Genomic DNA, 21584 nt, shown 5'->3' on the forward strand with positions numbered 1-21584 from the left:
TTTTTACAAATTTATAAAATATGGTCTTCTTGTTATAAAAAATTAATCTTCCTCGCGTTGTCCCGGCATGTAAGCCACGGCTCATGGGAGCATGCTGGGTCCACTTGACAACTAATCCCAAGAATACAGCGTAGCGTTGGCGTAGAATAGTACATTACGATACAAGTGCGAAAAATAGGAAATTCGAAACGAGTGGCGATAAATTAAAACACGACCGAAGGGAGTGTTTTAAATGGACACGAGTTGCGAATTACCTATTCGCACATGTATCGTACAACGTTTTACAGTACATATGGCCCTTTAAATGTTCGACACAGTAACATAATATGCTACTTCTCGCACTAGTGCTATAAAGTAGCCCCATATGTACTGTAAATTAGTTTTTACGAAAGCGACTGCCATCTGACCTTCCAACCCAGAGGGTAAACTTGGCCTTATTGGGATTAGTCCGGTTTCCTCGCGATGTTTTTCTTCACCATAAAGCGACTGGTAAATATCAAATAACAACACGTTCCGGGTACTAGCCGGGGTTGGCACCAGCGCCCTCCAGATCGAAAGACGCACGCTTTTACCTCTAGGCCACCAGCGATTAACAAATTATAAAACATTACAAGCGTTAACACCACTTGCTACGTATTTTTCATTAAACTTTATTGCCTATGTAATAAGGGGGTGACTAGAGCTACCAAACTGACTAGAGTTACTTAGAATTAGGGCCACTTGCACTTGACTTGGAGTTAACCATTAATATAGAGTTAAATTGTAGGTACCTACTGGTAACTCTAACCTAGGTTTACGCAAGTGGGTGTGGGTTTATGAGGGAACCCTCATGCTAGTTTTGAGATCCAAGCATGCGAAAGATACTACTTTCAATAATTGGGTCAAAAAATTGAATCTTGAGCGTTGCGAGGGCTTCAAGGCACAAGGGATTAACACACAAACTTGGCTGCCTAGTGAACCACAGTAATGCGAGGAAAATAGTAGTTGTTAAATATTACAAATCTGATTCAAATTAATCGTTATAGTCTCCGGTAACGACACGACATGAGATTGTATGCTAAAATTGCCAAAGAAACAATTTAAGCAACGATAATAAATATGCCAAATCAGGCTGACCAACATACGGACCAAAATGTTCGTTAGTTAAGTGTTTTACTTCCTCCCTGAAAAGTTGTAGTATCTGTGGCATTGTCGTCGTATTTTTTTTTCTAACCTCAAAGGATTATGGATATGTAAACAAAAATCAAAAACTAACCACACAACCTGCAAAGTCACGTAATATTTATAAACTAGTCCTACCTTTTCAGCTTTCGCCAAGTAAATCCAAAGTTTGCGCCAAGTTGAAAACTTCTTTTGGTCACTAAAATTGTACTGCATTTCTTTCGATGCATATCTGGTGCTGAGTGGTGACCGGTAGTTGCAATATTCTGTACCCTGGAGTTCTACGGGGGCGTCGATGGTGACCATTTTGAATGGATATTTAGAGAAATATTGGAACTGTTATTACGTTAGACACCGCAGCTGTCAGTTCACTGAATAACAATCGACATAACCTCCAAGGTCGATCAGATGGCGGGAGAATTTCAATTGTGATAACAAGGTTATCGCTGCTCTCGAGGAGACTGACGTAAGATGATTGACGAAATAAGTTTCTAGTAGTTGGTATATTATTGCCAATACATTAAGTTAGTAACAGCTGTATTAGGTAATTGATTTGATACTAGTTAGTTTATATTGACAACACAATACTACACTAAAGAATTAACTTTCCGATTCTTCTCAAGAGTCTAGGTTGCCAATTTCCGTGACCTTTCATGACATTCCAGGTTGAATCTGCGTTTAAGTTCTTGACAGTTGAAATAGCCCCATGTCTTGTAGGGTTTTAACAAGAAATAACGTAAAGTGACCGAGCAAGCAGCAACCTAGGTACATTTTATTGTTTTAGCATATTTTTGGTACCTAGTATAAATTTTTCAGTAGTATGTAATACCTACAACTTGTAGTAATAATGACGCAATGTGATGATTGAGATTGTCTCAGGCCCCACCCATGGAAAATAACAGATAACAAACAACTCATTAAACATTGTCATAATATGAGATAATAATGAATTGGTCCAATCTATTTATAGAGTTCTCAGATAAATTTAATATGAATAACTTCAGTTATTCATGAATACTTTTAACATTTTGATTCACATTTGTTGCTGTCATAGAAAAATATTTCTTTTATCTTTTATGTAGCTATCCAAATGGTATAACTATAAGTAGAATGTCATAAAATTTTTTTTAAATAAAAAACACTCTAAACAGCACCTTTTTAATCATAATATTTCATCTTATATTAATAAAAAAATCCAATACATTTCTCGCCACATTTGGCAGTGACTTACATATGTACAAAGACAAGGCACAACACTATAGAAGTTACTCCAATGACTTATATGTACATAATTTTCAAACATATACATGTGACAAAATATCTTCTAAAAATATACAATGATTTGTAATACATAATACAGTCTATTCTTTGAGTTTTGCAATATTTGCTGCAAATTATACTGGACTCGGAGTCATTATAATAAATATCCAATTTCAGTTTAATGTTCGTGTGAGCTTGGTTAGTTTCCACTGAAGTGAAATATCAAGTAATCAATGTAGTATTTTTTATGCTCAAGTCCGAAATGGAAACTAATGTTAATTAAGTATTTGTGAAAAGAAATGATATGAATAGAGTTGTTCTGGGTCATTCTCCGATTTGTGCTTGCGTGTAAACTCTATCAAACCATACTAAATGTATGAAAAGTTTGACGTTGAGTCTAACCACAGTCATATAATTTGAGAATGACCATTCTAACTTTGCACAAACTTGAATAGAACAAAGTCAGGTCTGTCATAATAAACGTCATATTTTCATAGAAATTTGACATTAATGATGATGACATTGGCACACTTTGTAATTGCAAATGGCATGTAGTGTTAGCTTATTCCGACTATTACCAAATTAGTTAAAGGACATATACAATTTTGATATGTTCGACAATGATTGTCAGCCTGGCTGTTGGAAGCCTAACATTGAACGGGACACTTTGGCAAAGTTACTTCTTCTGGAGGGATTTCATCATCTTCTCGAGCTTCATGGCTTTCTGCAGGTCTCCCTTGATTTTAAGCTTGCCCATCATGAACGCGGTGGCTGGCTTCAGCTTGCCTGTTAAGAATGTTTAGTATTATTACTAATAAATAATAAAATAAAAAGCCTGTTTTATTTCTGGGTAACAGAACAAAAAATATAAGATGTTTTGAATTTAATCTAGGATATAAATCTATTATAGAAATGACACCAGAACCCTCTTAAGAGGTATAGGCCGTCTCCCAGATTTTTTCCGCAAAAAAATGGATAAACATTACTACGGTACTACCAACATAAATATTACAAGAAACAAAAGACTAACTAACATTGTGTAGGTATATCCTATATGTATAGGCGTGTTAACAAAAAAATAAAAACGTGTGGTCACCATGATACATAGTTCAGTTAAGTATAGTTAACGAGTTTTTATATAGCGAAATTAGACATTGTTTCGGTCGGATCTTGACAGAAATCTCGGTCTTGGTACTCTTGGTCTCTGCAGTTTCGGCCAAAAACGAGCCGAGATTCTCGGCAGGTTTTTTATAATCAGTGGTGGAGGCAATCATCATTGGATACTGCCGGCCTTGGACATCATTTATTGTTCCAATGTTTGTGTGATTTGTTCTGGAGGGTCGCATGGTTGCTCCTAAACAATGTACGTGGAACTGCTTTCCTACTTTGCTAATATACAGCCAAGTCAAAAGTGTTCACTATGGCTACTAACTTGTGGTAATAATTAGTGAGTTTTGATTGTCACCTGACGGTATAATGTACGGAGCCGTACAGTGCAATCTACATCACTTGACAAATTCCAGGCACGAGTTTATCTTAGACTTTACACGTGTTGCAAACCCCGCAACGGAGCTGGCAAAACCGTGGCATGACAGTTTTATGTTACGGTTGGCGATTATGATGAACCATTTTGCTTAAACTTTATTATACGTGAAATTAATAACAATGAACGAGAAACTTATTGGCCCCCTACTGATATAATTCGGTTTAATTTGCTACAAAGTAAATAAATTAGCAGGTCAGTGTCACTATTAAATGCATTTCAATGCGTCTGTCATTTTGTCGATTAAATCACGTTTTTTCCGTATTTCTTTTAAAGATTAATATGGATTTTTTATTGCTTGTAAATATCGGTGTACTTGAAAACAAAAAAGAAAATATTGTTTGTACTTTATTTGTTTGTAGTGGTGAGCACCCAAACGTACAACTGCCACAGACTTGCCGGCTTGGTTGCAGGCATGTATGGAAGGTATACCAAAGAGTGTCCGACACAAAACCATAAATAGGTGGCGCTACAATACCTAGAATACTTGAGAAAAAAAATCTAATCAAAGACAGCGCACTTCACTCCGTCAATAACGCCTAGGTTCTTAGCTACTCTAGCGCTACTCTGGAGATTTGGAACTATTATTTATAGCTGACAGCTGGACACTTTTTCAATAATTTTGCCCATAGTTGCAGGGTATAGTTTTTTTTATTTTTTTATTATGCGTTTATAATTTTGGGTCCAGTCCCCGCGAAGTGTACGGGCGGCTGGATACGTAAGGTCTGTGGGATGTTTTATATCTCTAATGAATGAATTATGTGACACTGGGGTGATGTTGTGTTGTTATGAAAGGTGATGGTGGTAATGAATGTTAAGATATGAAGATGGATGGTGTAGATGAGTTGTTAGTTAGTTAGCAGGGTATAGTACAATGTAAGTATTGTTGAGTGAAGTACCAGCGAACATGTCGGAGAAGTTCCCGCTGTCCATGGTGAGCGTGGCGTCGGGCGGACTCTTGGGCTCGCCCTGGCCGCACGCGCCGTCGCCATTCTTGAGGTCGATGTGCCACACGCCCTCTTCTTTACCTACAACATAACAGTAATTATTATCGTTTGGTAATGTGGCGTATTTCTGTCAGCTGGTAATACCAACATCACGCCGCTGCTACAACTAATACTCGTCACAATTAGGTTGCGTTGTTTTATCACAGAGTTCCCATCTATCCTATCTTCTCGCCACCTCCTGTATCACCCCTCGATGGTACCATAATATTGCATTGTCATCCAACTAACATACATACACAGTGCCCGTGAGCATTGAGAGAAATTTTAACAGTATATTCCTGACTATATTTAAAGACTAAAATGTTCTATAATCTTTTTTTGGAATTCGCCTAATTTCAGAGTTAAAGCCACTTACAAAAGAAAAACATCTTTTTATTGTTACTTAGTGCAGAACGTTTTTGGTGGCGATGTTGCCACTATGGGACGTAGTCCAAATATCCTTATTGATAGATGTCAAAAAGTGGCAAGTAACACTTTGCAAAAAATAGGTAAAAAAAAAACTTGTAATTCTTTTTGCAGTTAGTTTTACAAATAGCGTTTACATTTTATGTACAAATACATACAAAAAAAAAACTTTTTTTTCTACTACTAGTACTATTTTTTTATAACTATTGTGGCGCATTTTTTTAAATTGACCTAAACTCATATAACATATTTTTCTTTTTTGGTCTCAGAAATGCGTAGTTAAAATCTCGTTCCTCGTGGGCACCTTGTATGTTAAGTCTCATTCAGCTCAATCGGATAATAGGAAGTAAATATGTCTAATTTAGATTGCAATATTTAACCCTAAAAAATAAAGATAACGACGGTCCTTCTTTGGTGCAGGTACGTAGAAATTCAATAAAGCTATCTTACCCACTCATTCATACCTTTGACATTGAACTGGTACACGGCTTGCGTCTTTTTGACCAAGTCAGGTGACAGGCTCTTGCCGATAGCTGCGAACAACGTGGGGATCTGGCCTTCGGGCTTGCCCTCCTACAACACAAACAGAAAGTCAATTAAACTGACGTCGTTCATGTTTCCAAGCAATGAGGGCTTCCGTTTTTGTGCTCACCAGTTGACGCCACTGTAGATGGTCCAGAAAAACTGCTATCAAAATTCTGCTATGCTTCTTTGAAAAAATTATCACATACCAAAGTATTTTAACGTCAAAATTTTCCGTTTATTGAACCTGTTTAATGTTGCATATATTTTATTTTGAACTTGGATCGTGACATTCACGAAGATGCCTGCCTGGACTCGTACCGTCATGTTATTAAAGGTTAGATTTAAAAACTCACAAACTATATATAATGGTAACCATGAATAGTCAAAAAAAAAGATTTACCAGAATTATGAATCAGGTGTGAAAATTCGCCACATAAAAGCTTGTAACTCCCAAAAATACTACGGATTAGATATTTTAAAATACCTCCGTCTAAACTAGCGGCGAAACTAAATGCTTTACCCCTTATTCTCATAGGTCTATCGATTCATCAATCAATCACATATTATTGGGATTGTTTTATTAGTTGCTCCACGTTGATCATCGACAATTATAAACATGATAATTAATAATATTTCATTTTTATGGTAGCATAGTTAAATGAACCGTTAAGAGGCTGTCAATACCTAAAGCGCGCACACTGTCTATTTGTATCGGAGTAAATGAGATAGCACTGTCGCATATTACTGGGCCTGGGCAAGGGAATAATAAGAAAAATATTTAAATAAAAAAAAAGTGGATTATTAGTGTAATATATTACTCGACCACGGTTTAGATATAAATGTTTTGAAATTGTGATTTTAATTGCAGACCCATAAGTCAAAACAATAATGACATAAAACCGTTTAATTGTGATTTTAAGACCAATCTTTGCAATTATTTTCTATCGAGCCGATTTCGTTCAATCGTGTATCGAGTACAACCACGGTCTTTGAAATATAATTAATATGAACATATATTTTTCTTACTTGACTAAAACAAATAGTCCTTCTTAAAAAACTTTTTAAGTAACATCAATTTCAAGGACATTGGGTGTTGACGGCCTCTTAAAATTTCAGCTGAAATTTTTCATTAAAGTGAATACCTTAGACCATAATCAAATATTCCTTAACTCCACATAAACTTAAATAGCTAATGAAACAAATGCACAAAAAGTTCTCAAGGAAAGGAAACGAGATTATCGATCACTGCCCACAAAATGAAACACGCTTACCTGCCTAGTAGTAAATATAAGAAGGTTTATATTGTTCCACTTCGCCTTATGATGTGTCCACACCGAGCGAATGAACGCAAAACTATAATAATGCAATAATGTAGAGAGTAGACGCCTCGCAAAATGTCTTAAATATGTATTGCAGTAACAGTGTGTTTTGTTTTATCGCGTATCGACTATAATCAACTCTTTAGTAAAATTAGGTTAGATAAAGTTTTATAGCTAAGATAAAATACCTGGCAAACGCAATGACATACAAAAATGCCTGGACACAATGATGTGTTTATCCAATGTTTAAGCGTTTATCGGGATGTCGCCAATGTCAGAGAAGGCAATTAAGCATTATCGATATTCTGTAAGTCACATCATAATTCATGGCAATACATTTTTTGATACTGGATTGTTAACGGTTATTATTATTAGTACACATTTTTAGTCTCGGTCATCCTCATTTTAATATGTCGTATTGATTTTAAACTCAGTTTAAGAAAAAAGTTGAATGAAATTCATTGTGTACATACAGATAGGGTATCGAGAGTTGAATCTATTCTACCTCGCTATTATTTATTGTACCTGTGTATGTAGATAACTTGACAAGTATCAAAATGTATGTATCTACGACGAGGCGACCGTATAATTTGAATTCTAACACATTATCGTAAAGGAGCTCGATTTATTGGGCATCCCGTATATGAAACAAGGATCCTCGCCACTCGTGTGTTTATATGATATATTTTGTATGTTTTACTTTCGTTAGCCCGACTCTAGTATGTATAACTGGTCAAACAACTTTGTCAGTAGAAAAAGGCGCGAAATTCCAAATTTCTATGAGCACTAATTCTGCGCGCCGGCATTTTTCTACTGACGGAAATAGCAGACTTTAGTAACCTACGTCCATAGGGTGCAATTACACTGGGTCGTTCATCTAAAAGTGCATCCACACCGCAGTTAACTTTTGTGGAGCAATACTAGTTACTTCTTACTTTCTTGCGGTGTTGATCCAAAATTGTTAACTGCGATGTAGATGCACCTTCATATGTTAACTATAGTCTGTCAAGCAAAGTATGTCAGTAACAATGTACAGCAAAGTGAAGTAGGGCAAAAAAAGCAGTAATGCGTTGGTATTGCGCTAAGAAAAACAGCAATGTACAGTACATTGAACCAAAACATGTAATTATCATAACCTTAAATTTTACAAATATTTACGATCAACGAGCGTGATTGTATGTTATATTATAGTATAGGTACCTTGACTTTGCTTAAGTTCATGAACCAGCTTATTTAATATATTGGCAGAAATTTCTCTTGAAATAGCAACGATTCAGAATGTAAACAAACATGATGGCTGTCATTCTCTATCCACATTCAACAGATTAAACATTGCTAACCCGCGATTTTTCTTTGCCGCCTTTTGCGACTGACAAGATTTGCTTGACCAAGTATAACTATGGGATTGCCATCAGGCAACATACATTGTCAGATGCAGCGAACGGCCCAGAATCGGCACAAAGCATTAGCGCCGTCGGATTAGTTTCTACATCTAATCTTCTTCTACCTAGCGTTATCACGGCCTTTCAATTGAATTCTGTATTGCAGATAACAAATGAACCATCTTCTTCTTCCTCCTCACGTTGTCCCGGCATTTTGCCACGGCTCATGGGAGCCCAGAGGGTAAACTAGGCCTTATTGGGGTTAGTCAGGTTTCCTCACGATGTTTTCCTTCACCGAAAAGCGACTCGTAAATATCAAATGATATTTTGTGCATAAGTTCCTAAAAACTCATTGGTACGAGCCGGAGTTTGAACCCGTGACCTCCAGATTGCAAGTTGCACGCTCTTACCGCTACGCCACCAGCGCTTTTTTTTTTATCCTGTTTAACGCTCCTATCTGCTTTCACGACATCGAGTCATCGCTTTTTTTGTTTGTCGTGGGGTCGCGGACCGGCAAGTTTCTACATCTAATATATATTCTTAAATATATAGTAATATGATATTCCCGCCAACAGCAGCGGTGAGGCCATATGCAGGTTTCAGTTGAAAAGGTAAGGTAAGGGTAGGAGTTGAAGTAAATAATTTTAAGCATGCATTTTATTAACATAATAAATTAATATTTTGTAAGATAATCACACCTTTTTCGCGGCCTGCGCAGAAGGTGAGCCGGGCACGTCCAAAAAGAAATCGGGTAACAGATTATCTATGTTACCTGTAAACAAATAGACGGTCCAATTTCAAAATTGTGTTTTTTTTTTTGACAAATACGGGACGAACACAAACAATTATTCTGCTTATTTGTAGCAGATTTCCATAACTTAGACACAGTAACATTTATATAGTTATAAAAATTGTGAAAAATATTTTTTCATATTCTAGTGGTCTTTTTATTGGCCTATTGTGTATTTTTTACTATCAAACATTTCATGCCCATTTTGCTTCACAAAGAATTTTTAAGCCATATATGAGTGCTTAGTCCATGAGTGGGGTTATTCCTACTTGTTCCCGCTTCACGAGACCGCTGTCATACATGAGGCGGAAACAAATGGGAATGATTCATATGAATGCACCTATTCCCATCTGTGTCCGGCGGTGACCAATGGGAATATACCTATGAGTGTTAATAAATAATGAAGGTAAAATTAATATTGTGCGCAGATGATTCTTATGTATAATAAAATAACTAAAGATATTCGATTTCCTACATACGGCCTCACGCTTTTTTCTCTGCAATATTTACTTAATCCGCAAAATATTATGACTGCCTTTGTAAATTGTTAGTGATGCATACCCACTTATAAGCGGTTATTATAAATGCCCAACACGATAAGAAACCCTACAAGTTTGACAATGTAACTAATTACGTATTAATAATCCCTAGGGGGTTTATGGAACCTTCGCTGTTTGTAATTTGAGTAACTCAAGACTTATATAGTTTATAAAATTCGATAAACCTTTTCATATCGCGCGGCGGTTCATGGCCAGCGGGGAGTCTATGAACCCGTCCAGCAGTTATTGGCGTTCTCTCAAGTGTATGCAGGCGGTATCGCACGTAAAATTGACAAGGTGTAAACACGCCTATACTATCTGCAAACCAAACTGATGACCAACCAAATAAGACGAGTGGCACCAACCTTCTAAAATCACACGGCGGAGGTATGGTACCGCCTGGCGGAGGCAGTCACGATCGAGTGCTGTTTTATGGCCAGCGGGGAGTCTATGAATCTATCCAACATTATTGGCGTTCTCTCAAGTGTATGCAGGCGGTACCACACGTGAAGCATTCGACATCGTTTAAACACGCCTATACTATCCGCAAACCAAACTGATGACCAACCAAACAAGACAGCGGCACCAACCTTCTCAAATCGCACGACGAAGTATGGTACCGCCTGGCGGAGGCAGTCATGACAGAGTGCTGTTTCATGGCCAGCGGGGAGTCTATGAACCTACCCAACATTATTAGCGTTCTCTCTAGGGTATCCAGGCGTATTCGACCCGATGTAAACACACCTATACTATCCGCCAACCAAACTGATGATGACCGGGGTCATGTCACTAATTCACTGTCTCTCTCACTATACCTACGACCGCGAAAGTGCGAATGAGAAGTTTATCAACCCGGCCGTCAGTTTGGTTCGCGGATAGTATAGTAAAGACAGGGGCACCAACCTTCTCAAATCGCACGGCGGAGGTATGGTACCGCCTGACGGAGGCAGTCACGACCGAGTGCTGTTTCATGGCCAGCGGGGAGTCTATGAACCCGTCCAGCAGGAGGTTATTGGCGTTCTCTGGGGTCAAAATTAATTACTTTTAATATGGGCAAAATTACTAACTTTTAATATGGGCAAAATTACTAAAATGGTTAGCTAAGATGGAAAGTAAGAAACGCGATTAAAGAGAATCGATTAGTAAGGGCCACATACCGCGTTACGAAGGAAGACTCGCAGTCACCACACACAGGTGTAGTTTCACTAATTCCTACTTAGCAGCACTACTGAGTTTCATGTTGCATCTAAATCATTTTATACTACTACAACCCATGTTTGCCCCTAGAGCTCAACTTATCTATAGAAAAGTACCTACTGAATGTTATTTTAGGTTTTTTTTTTCAATTATTTATTCATTTGAATTGATTTTTTTTCAGGCATGTTAGTTATAAGATGTAATGTTTTGCAAAGATGTATCCCGCAGAGTTTCTTGCCGGTCCCATATTGGGATATTCTCCTACAATTTAGGAGGGATTTAAATCTTCTCAGGTCAGAGGTGTAGGGTTAGAGCCGGCGTAGCTTTATTTGACGTTCATAAGCGCATTGTAATATGCCTACTTGAAAAATAAACTATCTTTATCTTTGCAGGTAATTTTAATTCAATAAGTGGTCGCGCTCCCGAACTAAATTAGTACAGAAAGTTTCTGTACCTGATTCTGTCAGAAACACCCGTGTATGGTGATTTGTCTTTTATACTCCATCGGTGCTAAGGGCACATAATAGTACATTACGATACAAGTGCGAAAAATAGGAAATTCGAAACGAGTGGCGATAAATTAAAACACGACCGAAGGGAGTGTTTTAAATCGACACGAGTTGCGAATTACCTATTCGCACATGTATCGTACAACGTTTTACAGTACATATGGCCCTTTAAATGTTCGACACGGTAACGTAATATGCTACTTCTCGCACTAGTGCTATAAAGTAGCCCCATATGTACTGTAAAAGTTTTTTTTTATATAACGATAGGCAGGCGTTTGACCACGATCTCACCTGATGGTAAGTGATAATGGGGTCTACGTAAAAGTGAACTAATAAAATAACCTATTTTGCGTTCACTATTGAACTCAAATATAACTACCGGCTTATCTATCTACACGTTTTGTAGGTACATAATGAAACCAAGAAATATGACAATCTACATTCAAATCGCGACAACAGATTTTTACCACTTCATTGAAATTTGAAAACAGTTATTCATTATAAGGCCATACTAAATAAATGAATACCCAAATGTCTATGATAACCAGTTTTTGAAAGCATGAAAGTAATTTCAATTTCAAAGATATAATGATAAAACCTTGTTATATATCATGATATCCAATTTTACTTATTGAAACCAATGTAAATGTACACTTAGGCACTCTGCATCAATTTTTTGTGCGTTTAATTTATAACATGCAATAGTTTGATGCTAATGACTCAGTTTAATTGATCGATAGGCTCCGCATGCGGGGTGCGGGAGATTTCTATAAAGCTTGCCATAGGACCCGCATTCTGGGAACTGTTTTCATTGAGGGCCCCATTTCCAAAATACATGCCATTATGAGTTTCACTAGTAGTTGTACCACCTTACCGCCTGCGGGGAGTCACCCACATGCTGTATATCGACCGAACTATCGGACTTATGAGTTTCACTAGTCGTTATACCGCCTGCGGGGAGTACCCCCACTCTTTATAACGACCGAGTTATCAACCAATGAAACTGAGCCATAAGTTTCCTGCTAGTAGTTTAGACGTATCTTCGTACGAATTTAAGTTACATTTATTTGATATTTACGATTAAAAATTGTAGTTTGTCAGAAATTGTGTTAAACTTAAGTTAACGAAGCAATATGATAGATGGAACTGTATCTACAGCGACATCGATATTCGAAAATCGTAAAATTAAAATTAATATAAATATTTGGGGACAATCCATAGATCGACCTAGTCCCAAACTAGGCAAAGCTTGTACCATGGGTACTAAGCGACGATATACACACGGATATAGATAAATACATACTTATATACATGGACCACACCCATGACGCAGGAACAAATATCTGCGTTCATCACACAAATAAATGCCCTTACCGGGATTCGAACCCAGGACCATCGGCTTCATAGGCAGGGTAACTACCCACTAGGCCAGACCGGTCGTCATATTATTTTATTTATGACTATTTTATATCTTAGTATTACTCAAATTCGTACAAAAAAAGCCGTAAGGCCGGATTCCTTTATCCCTGGAGGGTACTTTTGGCCATTGGGATTAACTACCAAACTAAACGGTTTTAACCGACTGTCCAAGTTTTCATTTATTTTTTACCTTTCCATATGTGGCTCTCATGTGGGCCAAAGTTATACTCTATTGGATTAAAGTAACCCGACCTTACGGTATACGACCAATATGATAACTTACTAGGATCGCAAGCATACGGGGTGAGATCTGTGACTCCTGCCTTCTTTACAACATCTTCGTCGATGGCAAAGTTGCCTGTGTAGGTCTTCGGATCCCTGTACCAAAAATAAGTACTTATAAACTGGGGCTACATTGGGGAAACATTGATCATCGATTTTCTGTTCAGGTTGCCAATCACATTATACAATTCTTAAGCTTGCCTTGAATTAACTGCTTATTTTTTTTAAATCGATGATCCTGTAGTGTGTTTACGATGTCTCACTCCCACACGTACGTAGCTGTAGTATATCACGTTATTTTATTTAGACACCAACCGTTATATCATTGACGCCACACCTTACATGGCGACCCTGCCATTGGGGCCTTACACACACTACAATCCATGCTTCCTCGCGAACGAAAAAATACTGGTATTTACATTTAATAATCTTATTTTTGTATTTTAACAAGCAGTTAAAGCTCACAGACAAAAAATCCTAGAAAAGCTCCAAGACCACAAACGTTCCAGTATACGCTGTGTATAAGGTGGGGAGATGTGGCAAATGGTGGCATTTTGCTCCACTCTGAACCTCGTGTTCGAACTGTACTGAAAAAGAAACTGTTGAGCTGATTGTTGAAAATAATAGGAAGTACATACTGGCACAACATGAAGTAAGCGGCGTCGGAAACGATTTCAGGCTTGCGGCTCGTCGACACGTCGCCCGTCAGCATCTCGATGGCGGCCGTGGCGATGCCTGCGACCAAATAAAAATAGTACTTATTTCTAAGAACCAGGTATAAACTATTTTTTGCTATTATTCAGGCCAGACGTCAGCCAGGGGATATAATAGCATAGTTTGTTAAAACAAATTTAATACAATGTTCTATTAACACGCTTGGTAGGTAGGTCACCCTTTATGAAAAATGCTTATAACTAACACAAATAAAAATAAAATTTTATAATAGCTCTTTTACCTTCCGCGCTGTTCGGTTGTGGAATGCTTTGCCAGTAGAATTAAGATTAGCTAAATCTCTCCCCATTTTCAAAAATCAGCTGAAACTATACTTTGTATCTCTACCATAAGTTGCCATTTTATATATTGTATATGTGTAAGTGTAAATATGTATGTATTGGGTATTGTTTTAATACTTATATAAGTAGTATGTGTGTTTGTGTTTAATAGTCTCCATATTTAGCTCCTTGCACTACCTGTTGACTTTTGTATGAGTTCTAAATTTCCTGCTACCTAAAGGTTGTCTGGAAGAGATCGCTTTTTAGCGATAAGACCCCCTGTTGTTACCTGGTTCTATTTTCCTTTAAAATGTATTTGTAGTTTTAAATGTATGTAAAATGTATAATTGTTGGTGCAATAAAGAATATTTACTTACTTACAAATGAGCGTGTTGAATTTAAGTCTTAAGCTTATATAAGCTATGATTTTAAACTTTATTGCAAATTTCTACGCTTCTAAGCAGGTGCTGCCGCCTACACTTTACGCTGGTTCAATTTTGATTAATTTCTGACACCCGTATGACCTTTAAAGGATTTTAAATCAAGTTTTAATGAGTGACCAGACAATGTACTGGCACTTATAAATTGTGTTTTAAAGCATGTACCGTTTGAGTAAATAAATTTACAGTTGACACAAAAGATACTGTAAAAAATGTGATGTCGCAGCCAATGACGACTCTCCTGGTGGTCCTGCTGTCTTGCAAGTAGCCAATAAAATGTAACGATCGAAGTGTACTAACCAGTCATAGGCCAGAGCGCATTGACGCCGATGTTGAACGGCTTGAACTCGTGGCTCATGCCCAGCACACACATCGACATGCCGTACTTGGCCATCGTGTACGCTACGTGCGTTGCGAACCTGCGAAACAATGCCAACATTTATAGTACATTGTGCAACGAGGGGGGTAAGTGAAATTATGGATACGAGAGTGGTTTGCAATATTCTTACCCTCCTCGTTGGACAATTACACACAATGTTTTTCATCACAAAATATTTTAAACAGTTGTTAAATTAATCAAATTAAATAATTTTAAACATAAACAAAAATATTAAATTATAAACGTCAGTATTTCAAAAGTAAAACTCATTTATGGTACTTGGTTTGTATTAATAAGTGGCATAATTAAAAAAAAAAAGCTATAACTCTTTAGGGAGTTATAGCTTTATTTTCACAATCCATAACTCCCGCGGGAACAAAATAGGCCTTTGTCCTTCATCACACCTGCATGAAATAAGATCTTTTTCGAGCAAGTGTGATGAAAAATATATATTATAACAGAAATGCAACATTTTACCTCATGAGTGCCGCGGACGTGATATCGAGTCGGCAGAAAAGTTACCTATAAGTCCCACGGACACGAAACGCAGACGCGATTTCATACTAAATGTATGAAAACTTAAGATCCCCTGGTTTTTGACATATCTAGGATTAGACGGATTAAACCAGTAAATATCGCGCGAAATTTTAATTTTTTTTTATTTGTGCTGTCTTAAGAAAAATAAGTCACATCTCAGGAATTTCTATAACGGTTATCGTTGCGCGCATAGTCGAGATAAAAACACAGGTAGATGCGTACATAGAGACCGTGCGTGGAGGGTCTGCCATCTAGTGACCTGAATCGAAAGCGAAAACAATTCACGCTTCTAAGCAGGTGCTGCCGCCTACTCTTTACGCTGGCTCTATTTCGCATTGTATGGTCTGCCATCTAGTGGCTTCAATCTAAACATGGAAACTTGACATAATGCTTCGCGCCAATGAATAGGGAGCGTGCATGAACTGTAGGAGGCAGCACAGGAGCCGTCAGATTTTTGGCGCGAGGCGTAAATGTGATGTTTATTGTTCCGATGTAGCCCACAAGATGGCAGAACCTACTATGCACAAGAAAACACTTGACGTGTAAATGTACATGTTTTTGGTTCCGATTCAGGCCACAAGATGGCAGACCCTCCAACGCGCACGGTCCCTATAGGCGGTTGCTGCCGTCTTCATGCATGCTCTCTAATCTACCTACCAACTGGTAAAATAATAATCAGTCAATCAATAAAATAATAATGTTAAACTTAGGTATTTATTTATTTCAAGGTTACTGTATAGGTATATATTACTCAGACTTCTTGGTTTTTAATGTAAAACAACATCTAAGATAATCACAAGTCACGTGTTAACCTTTGCACACTCATTACATAAGTAAAATAACAACATATATGTAATTATGCATTTTTTTATTACACAGGTTGCTTCAGAGAAACCAAAAGGATTTTAACGGTTTATATTTTATTGTAATAGTCCCCGATTATATATAGAGACTAAAATATTGTATAAAGTTTTCTAGATTAAAACCTAAATTCAGAGATAAGGCCATTATTAAAAATTACATCACGACTCTACGTCGAGTGAAAAAAATCATTTTTGATCGCGACTTTAATAAAGAGTAGATATGCTCAGACGAAAACATAATCGATATAAATCAATTAGTTTTAATTATGACGCGGATCGGATGACTCTATTTTGACCGACATTGAAGAGGTTCGTTTTTTAAGACTAAAAAGCTAGCTTAGATATATAGGTAAGCTTTTTTTACTCGTTTACGGATGTAAATTACTGGTGTTCCGTCGGAAAGCTTACAAAATTGGGATATTTCCACGTGGAAAATTTTAAGAAACTCAGATTTTCTGTATTTGGATCGAAATTTTTCATTTTCAAAATGAACGTTTCCTTTGTTTGCTGTGAAATTTTCCTGATATTTCCGAGAACATTTCCAACTTTTTGGAAAGTTTTCTTGCACATCAGTAGTCTCACCAGAAGGGGTTCATGTTGAGCGGCGGCGACAGGTTGAGGATGTGCGCGTGGTTACTGTTTTTGAGGTGCGGCAAGCAGAGCTTCGACCTGGAAATATACATTGTCTTTTGATGTTATATGTATATATTGACACATTCAAACACTCACGAGATGGACAAGGTAGCAAATATAAACACAGCGTACCGTAAAGTCGGCTTATTTTAACCCAACAGAAGATAACTTTGGCCCGCATGAAAACCTCATGTAGAAAGGTCTAATAAATCATATAAAAACGTGGATGCTTAGAAATTACCAAGCAGATGACAATATGGCATAGTTTTAATTCAATAACATACCCTGCACTGAATTAATCCCAAAAAGTCTCGTAAGGGCCTATGTTACCCACCTTTACGGTGCGCCATAAGATTACGTTGGTATGGCCATTCATAACGCATTTAAATTCTTGGCATTCAAAGGGCCTCGACTTCATTGAGCTTGTGATGCCCTGTGACTAGACCTAGTGTTAATGACTAGACCCCTAGTGTTTTTAAACTACCTAGACCCTTAGGGTATCAATTATTAATGCTGTCAGTTTGTCCGTACGACGTTACACTATGCAGGCTGGTTTTAGTGTCGTACTGACCGTCCAGTGCGCAGTGATCTGGACTGACCAATATGTATCAAGTTCAGGGAGTGTTTCAGAGTAAAGCTCGGACAGTCGTCAGTTAACTCATACAATTGGTCATTGCGATACTAAAACCACCCTTTATCTGCTCTATCTAATATGTTATAAAATAATGTTTTAAAGATTCTCACCTTATCTTGTAAGTTTATATGTGCCAAATTGCGGTACAGTCTATAATACAATCTAAACATGAAAAAAACTTACGCCAAAAACGTGCCCCTGGTGTTAATGGAGTGCATGAGGTCGTATCTCTTCATGTCTGTGTTGGGTGTGTCCGTGAGCGAGATGGCAGATGCATTGTTGATCAGAATGTCGATACCATTGAACTGAAACAGAACATTTCATATATTGCTTATAAAATGACTTATTTACTGGGATCGACACCAGCGGCTCTATTGATCGGCGATTGTGGCTCCTTAATCTTCGAAAAATTAACACTTATCATCATCGTTTTTGCTCTTTGGTTGTTCTATGCTGAGAGGCTGAGAGATCTCACTTCGAGTACACCATTTGTCATGATCCTGAGCTTTTCATACAAATTATCCAAAATAAACAAAAACTTAAGTACCTTAAACTTGGCAGGACATAAAAACATAATACCTACATCTTATAATTTACACGTGTATCTATTATGAACATTATAGTTCATTTTTTAGCATTATAAAAAAGGTAAACAATCTTGACATGACTTTTTTTTAAAGAATGTAAAAGATCGTATATGATTAAGAAAAGACATATTTGCCGTGACTTATTTTCGAGTTAGTTTTAATAAAAAAACACGTCTAAATAGCTTACCTTTCTTTCCAATGCTAAAAAAAAACGGACTATAATACAGAAATTTGATTTATTAAAATTAATTTATCTTATTTGATTGTGTGTGTGCGTTGTATACAGGAAAACTGAAACACATCATAAGTAATGTTCCTCATCAAGTTATTCAGCCTGCATAATTTACAGGATGTTATCATTGCCAAACATATATGATATAATCGCACGATGATATATGCTCGCGTAATTAGCTTACGTTTTTGCTATGACCAATGATTTGAATTTAGAATCTGCTAATAACATGGTAAGCTCAGTATTTAGTATCTTGTATAAAATACAATACCCTTTTTAGGGTTCCGTACCCAAAGGGTAAAACGGGTCCTATTACTAAGACTCCGCTGTTCGTCCATCCGTCCGTCCGTCTGTCACCAGGCTGTATCTCATGAACCGTGATAGTGAACCTAGACAGTTGAAATTTTCACAGATGATGTATTTCTGTTGCCGCTATAACAACAATTACTAAAAAGGGCGGAAACCTCGGTGGGCGAGTCCGACTCGCACTTGTCCGGTTTTTTTGTTTTAGCGAGTCTGTAAAGATTGTTTGTTTGTTCAACAAAACAAAAAACGACAACAAACATCAACCTGATATAAAATTAGATATAAATAAAAAAATAGTTGTGAGCCATGTCCTTGATTGTATAATAATGGTTGACAAAAGGGCAGCTCAGCTGACATCTACCTTAATTATAATGTACTTAGTGTGCTATTATAAGTAATCACCATACATATATCTATGCTATAGCAGAAATAAGTCTAAAGTCCAAGTTATTGTACTTAATAAGTAGCAATAATTTCAAGAATTCCCTAAAAAAAAACTTGGCCAAACTAAATTTTTATATACTATGTCGATGGCAAACAAGCATACGGCCCCCTGATGGTAAGGAGTCTCCATAGCCTATGTACACTTGCAACTCTAGAAGAGTTACATGCGCGTTGCTGATCCTACATTGAGCGTTGACTAATTAAGTAATTTAAAAAATCTAATGTTACTGTTATGCAACCATTTCTTTCAAATGTGGAAAGAGAAAATCAGTCAGAACATAATCATGGTCAGCCACTCTCAAGAATGTTTTGTTTCGTACGAGAAGCATTTTCATTCATGAATTCTTCCCATAGTAAACAGTAAAGATTCAAAAGAACAACACAGCTATTCATCCACCTTCCATGCATATATTTTTTTAATATTTAGCACATTTTTGAGGGTTTTAAATAAAGACCACCTTCATAGTGGTTCAATGTCTTAGATTTAATTTTTATCTGCACAGTTAATGAAGATATTATAGTTTAGTTACCTTTTTAACAGCCTCATCTATCGCCTTTTGCACAGCTTTCTCGTCCCTGACGTCCACAATGCATGGCAGGGCCTTACCGCCTATGGCCTCAACTACGAGAACATAAAAATTATTAATAGTCTTAATGATGTGATCATAAAATCCTTTTTCTATTACATTATTAAATTTATTATAAGACCAATTATACCTAAGATATATTTTTTTTTTAAGTAGTTCTAATATCAGCTGAACTTTTTCCATTCCACCAGCGTAAGCCAAAAGTTTAGTTGCTGTTACTAGACATTACTATATTATGATAGGTAGCTCAAAACATTATACATTAACTTATTATGAGTACTCATATTTTATAATCACAAAAATTCTGATACTAACAACAAAAAATGAATCCACATATTCACAAAAACATAAATAAACTTCTATAAAATATTACTTGGCGAAGTATCAACGCGCCCTATACAGTTACAGTGCAAAGTCCAAAGTAACAGAAAAATAAACTTTTAACAAAATCTGCTTTATGATCATTTTTTCATCACCCCTATGCAGCAGGCCTCTTTTTAAGCAATTTAAAACTAAGGAATGGTGTTTATGGTCTTACTTTCTTCTGCAGCGGTGTAAATAGTGCCTGGTAGCTTGGGATGCGGCTCGGCCGTTTTCGCCGCGACCACCACATTAGCACCATCCTTAGCTGCCTTGAGGGCGATGGCCTTGCCAATACCACGGGAAGCACCCGTTATAAACAGCGTACGTCCCGCTAGTTTCCTAAAATTTAAACGATTAGAAGAAAGTAGAACGCCAACGTCAATACGGATTGTTTTCCATTATTTTACTCACCCGGTGTTAGCTACCAAACTCATTTTGTCTTGTCTTGATCCTTTTACGACTAAAGTGTTTTGTCGGAGATTAAGGTATTATATAGCGGGCTTACTGATAAAGTAATTTGACTGGACCCGACAAATTTAGTCAGTCCCGTTTATTGAAAAATGATTGGACTGAAGTGAAGATAGCGACAAAAGATACGTCAAAAACAAATATGACGCTGTCAGCTGTCAAACGATTTTGGTGACGTTTACATGTAGAACGTTCCAAAACGTGTAGGTGTAGTGTAGTATTCTAAAATTTCTGAATCAGATTCAAAGACTCCCATTTTTGTTGTTCCTTAATGATTGCACATAGTGCAAGTAACTGGATCAGATAGAGTTAGATCAAGCTAAGGCAGCATTTTGTTAGCCCAGGCGGTGCAAGTGTTATTTAAACGTCATAATCTAATAAAGCTTGACCTAAGAATATAATCGATATTTTTTGTATGTTTCTGTTTTTTTTTATATGATTATTAGTTTTATTTTGTAATTCGATATTAAGAGACTTTATACATTTCTAAGTAATAACAATACTTTATTCTTTCAGTTAATTGTATTTTAAAATTGTTGATGTGCTTTTTGTGCTTGTATGTAAATTCAGTGTTGACGTGTAAAAGTGCCCTTGTTGCCTATTTGCTGAATAAATGTTGAAGTTTAAGTATAAATGAGTGCTGGCTACTTGTGCTAGTACCAAGCAACACTTTAAAGCACTGATCACCCGTATAATGTTAATGTAGTAGATAAGTAGATGCCGTATATGGCCACTATGCCTGACCGAATACTTAGGTTAATAGAAAATAAAAACGCAAGAA

At 36.9% G+C, this 21584-nt stretch overlaps 2 protein-coding genes across 3 annotated transcripts in view; both read right to left on the bottom strand.

Annotated features, from left to right (window-relative positions):
• The window catches only part of LOC133521886 (adenylosuccinate lyase), a 59783-nt gene extending 58143 nt beyond the window's left edge, over positions 1 to 1640 (bottom strand). Inside the window, exon 1 of the mRNA XM_061856997.1 lies at positions 1300 to 1640. Coding sequence (XP_061712981.1) covers positions 1300 to 1467 — 168 coding nt within the window. The 5' untranslated portion in view covers positions 1468 to 1640. The remainder of the gene's footprint in view (positions 1 to 1299) is intronic.
• A 665-nt stretch (positions 1641 to 2305) lies between these two features.
• Positions 2306 to 20929, bottom strand: LOC133521887 (hydroxysteroid dehydrogenase-like protein 2). Of its 2 annotated transcripts, none has more exons than XM_061856999.1 (12): positions 20747 to 20929; positions 20511 to 20674; positions 19916 to 20007; positions 18000 to 18121; positions 17132 to 17218; positions 15071 to 15189; positions 13977 to 14073; positions 13340 to 13434; positions 9301 to 9374; positions 5841 to 5949; positions 4864 to 4992; positions 2306 to 3207 (listed from the first exon to the last, which is right to left on the bottom strand). In XM_061856999.1, the coding sequence occupies exons 1-12, from the start codon at positions 20767 to 20769 to the stop codon at positions 3098 to 3100; spliced, it is 1221 nt and encodes a 406-aa protein (XP_061712983.1). In that variant the 5' UTR covers positions 20770 to 20929; the 3' UTR covers positions 2306 to 3097. The 2 variants fall into 2 exon arrangements, with proteins under 2 accessions (XP_061712983.1, XP_061712982.1); XM_061856998.1 differs by lacking the exon at positions 9301 to 9374 and adding an exon at positions 10835 to 10953 and having other exon boundaries at positions 20747 to 20928.
• Positions 20930 to 21584: the final 655 nt, after the last annotated feature.

Source organism: Cydia pomonella, chromosome 10 (genome assembly GCF_033807575.1).
Source record: "Cydia pomonella isolate Wapato2018A chromosome 10, ilCydPomo1, whole genome shotgun sequence".
Lineage (NCBI taxonomy): Eukaryota > Metazoa > Arthropoda > Insecta > Lepidoptera > Tortricidae > Cydia > Cydia pomonella.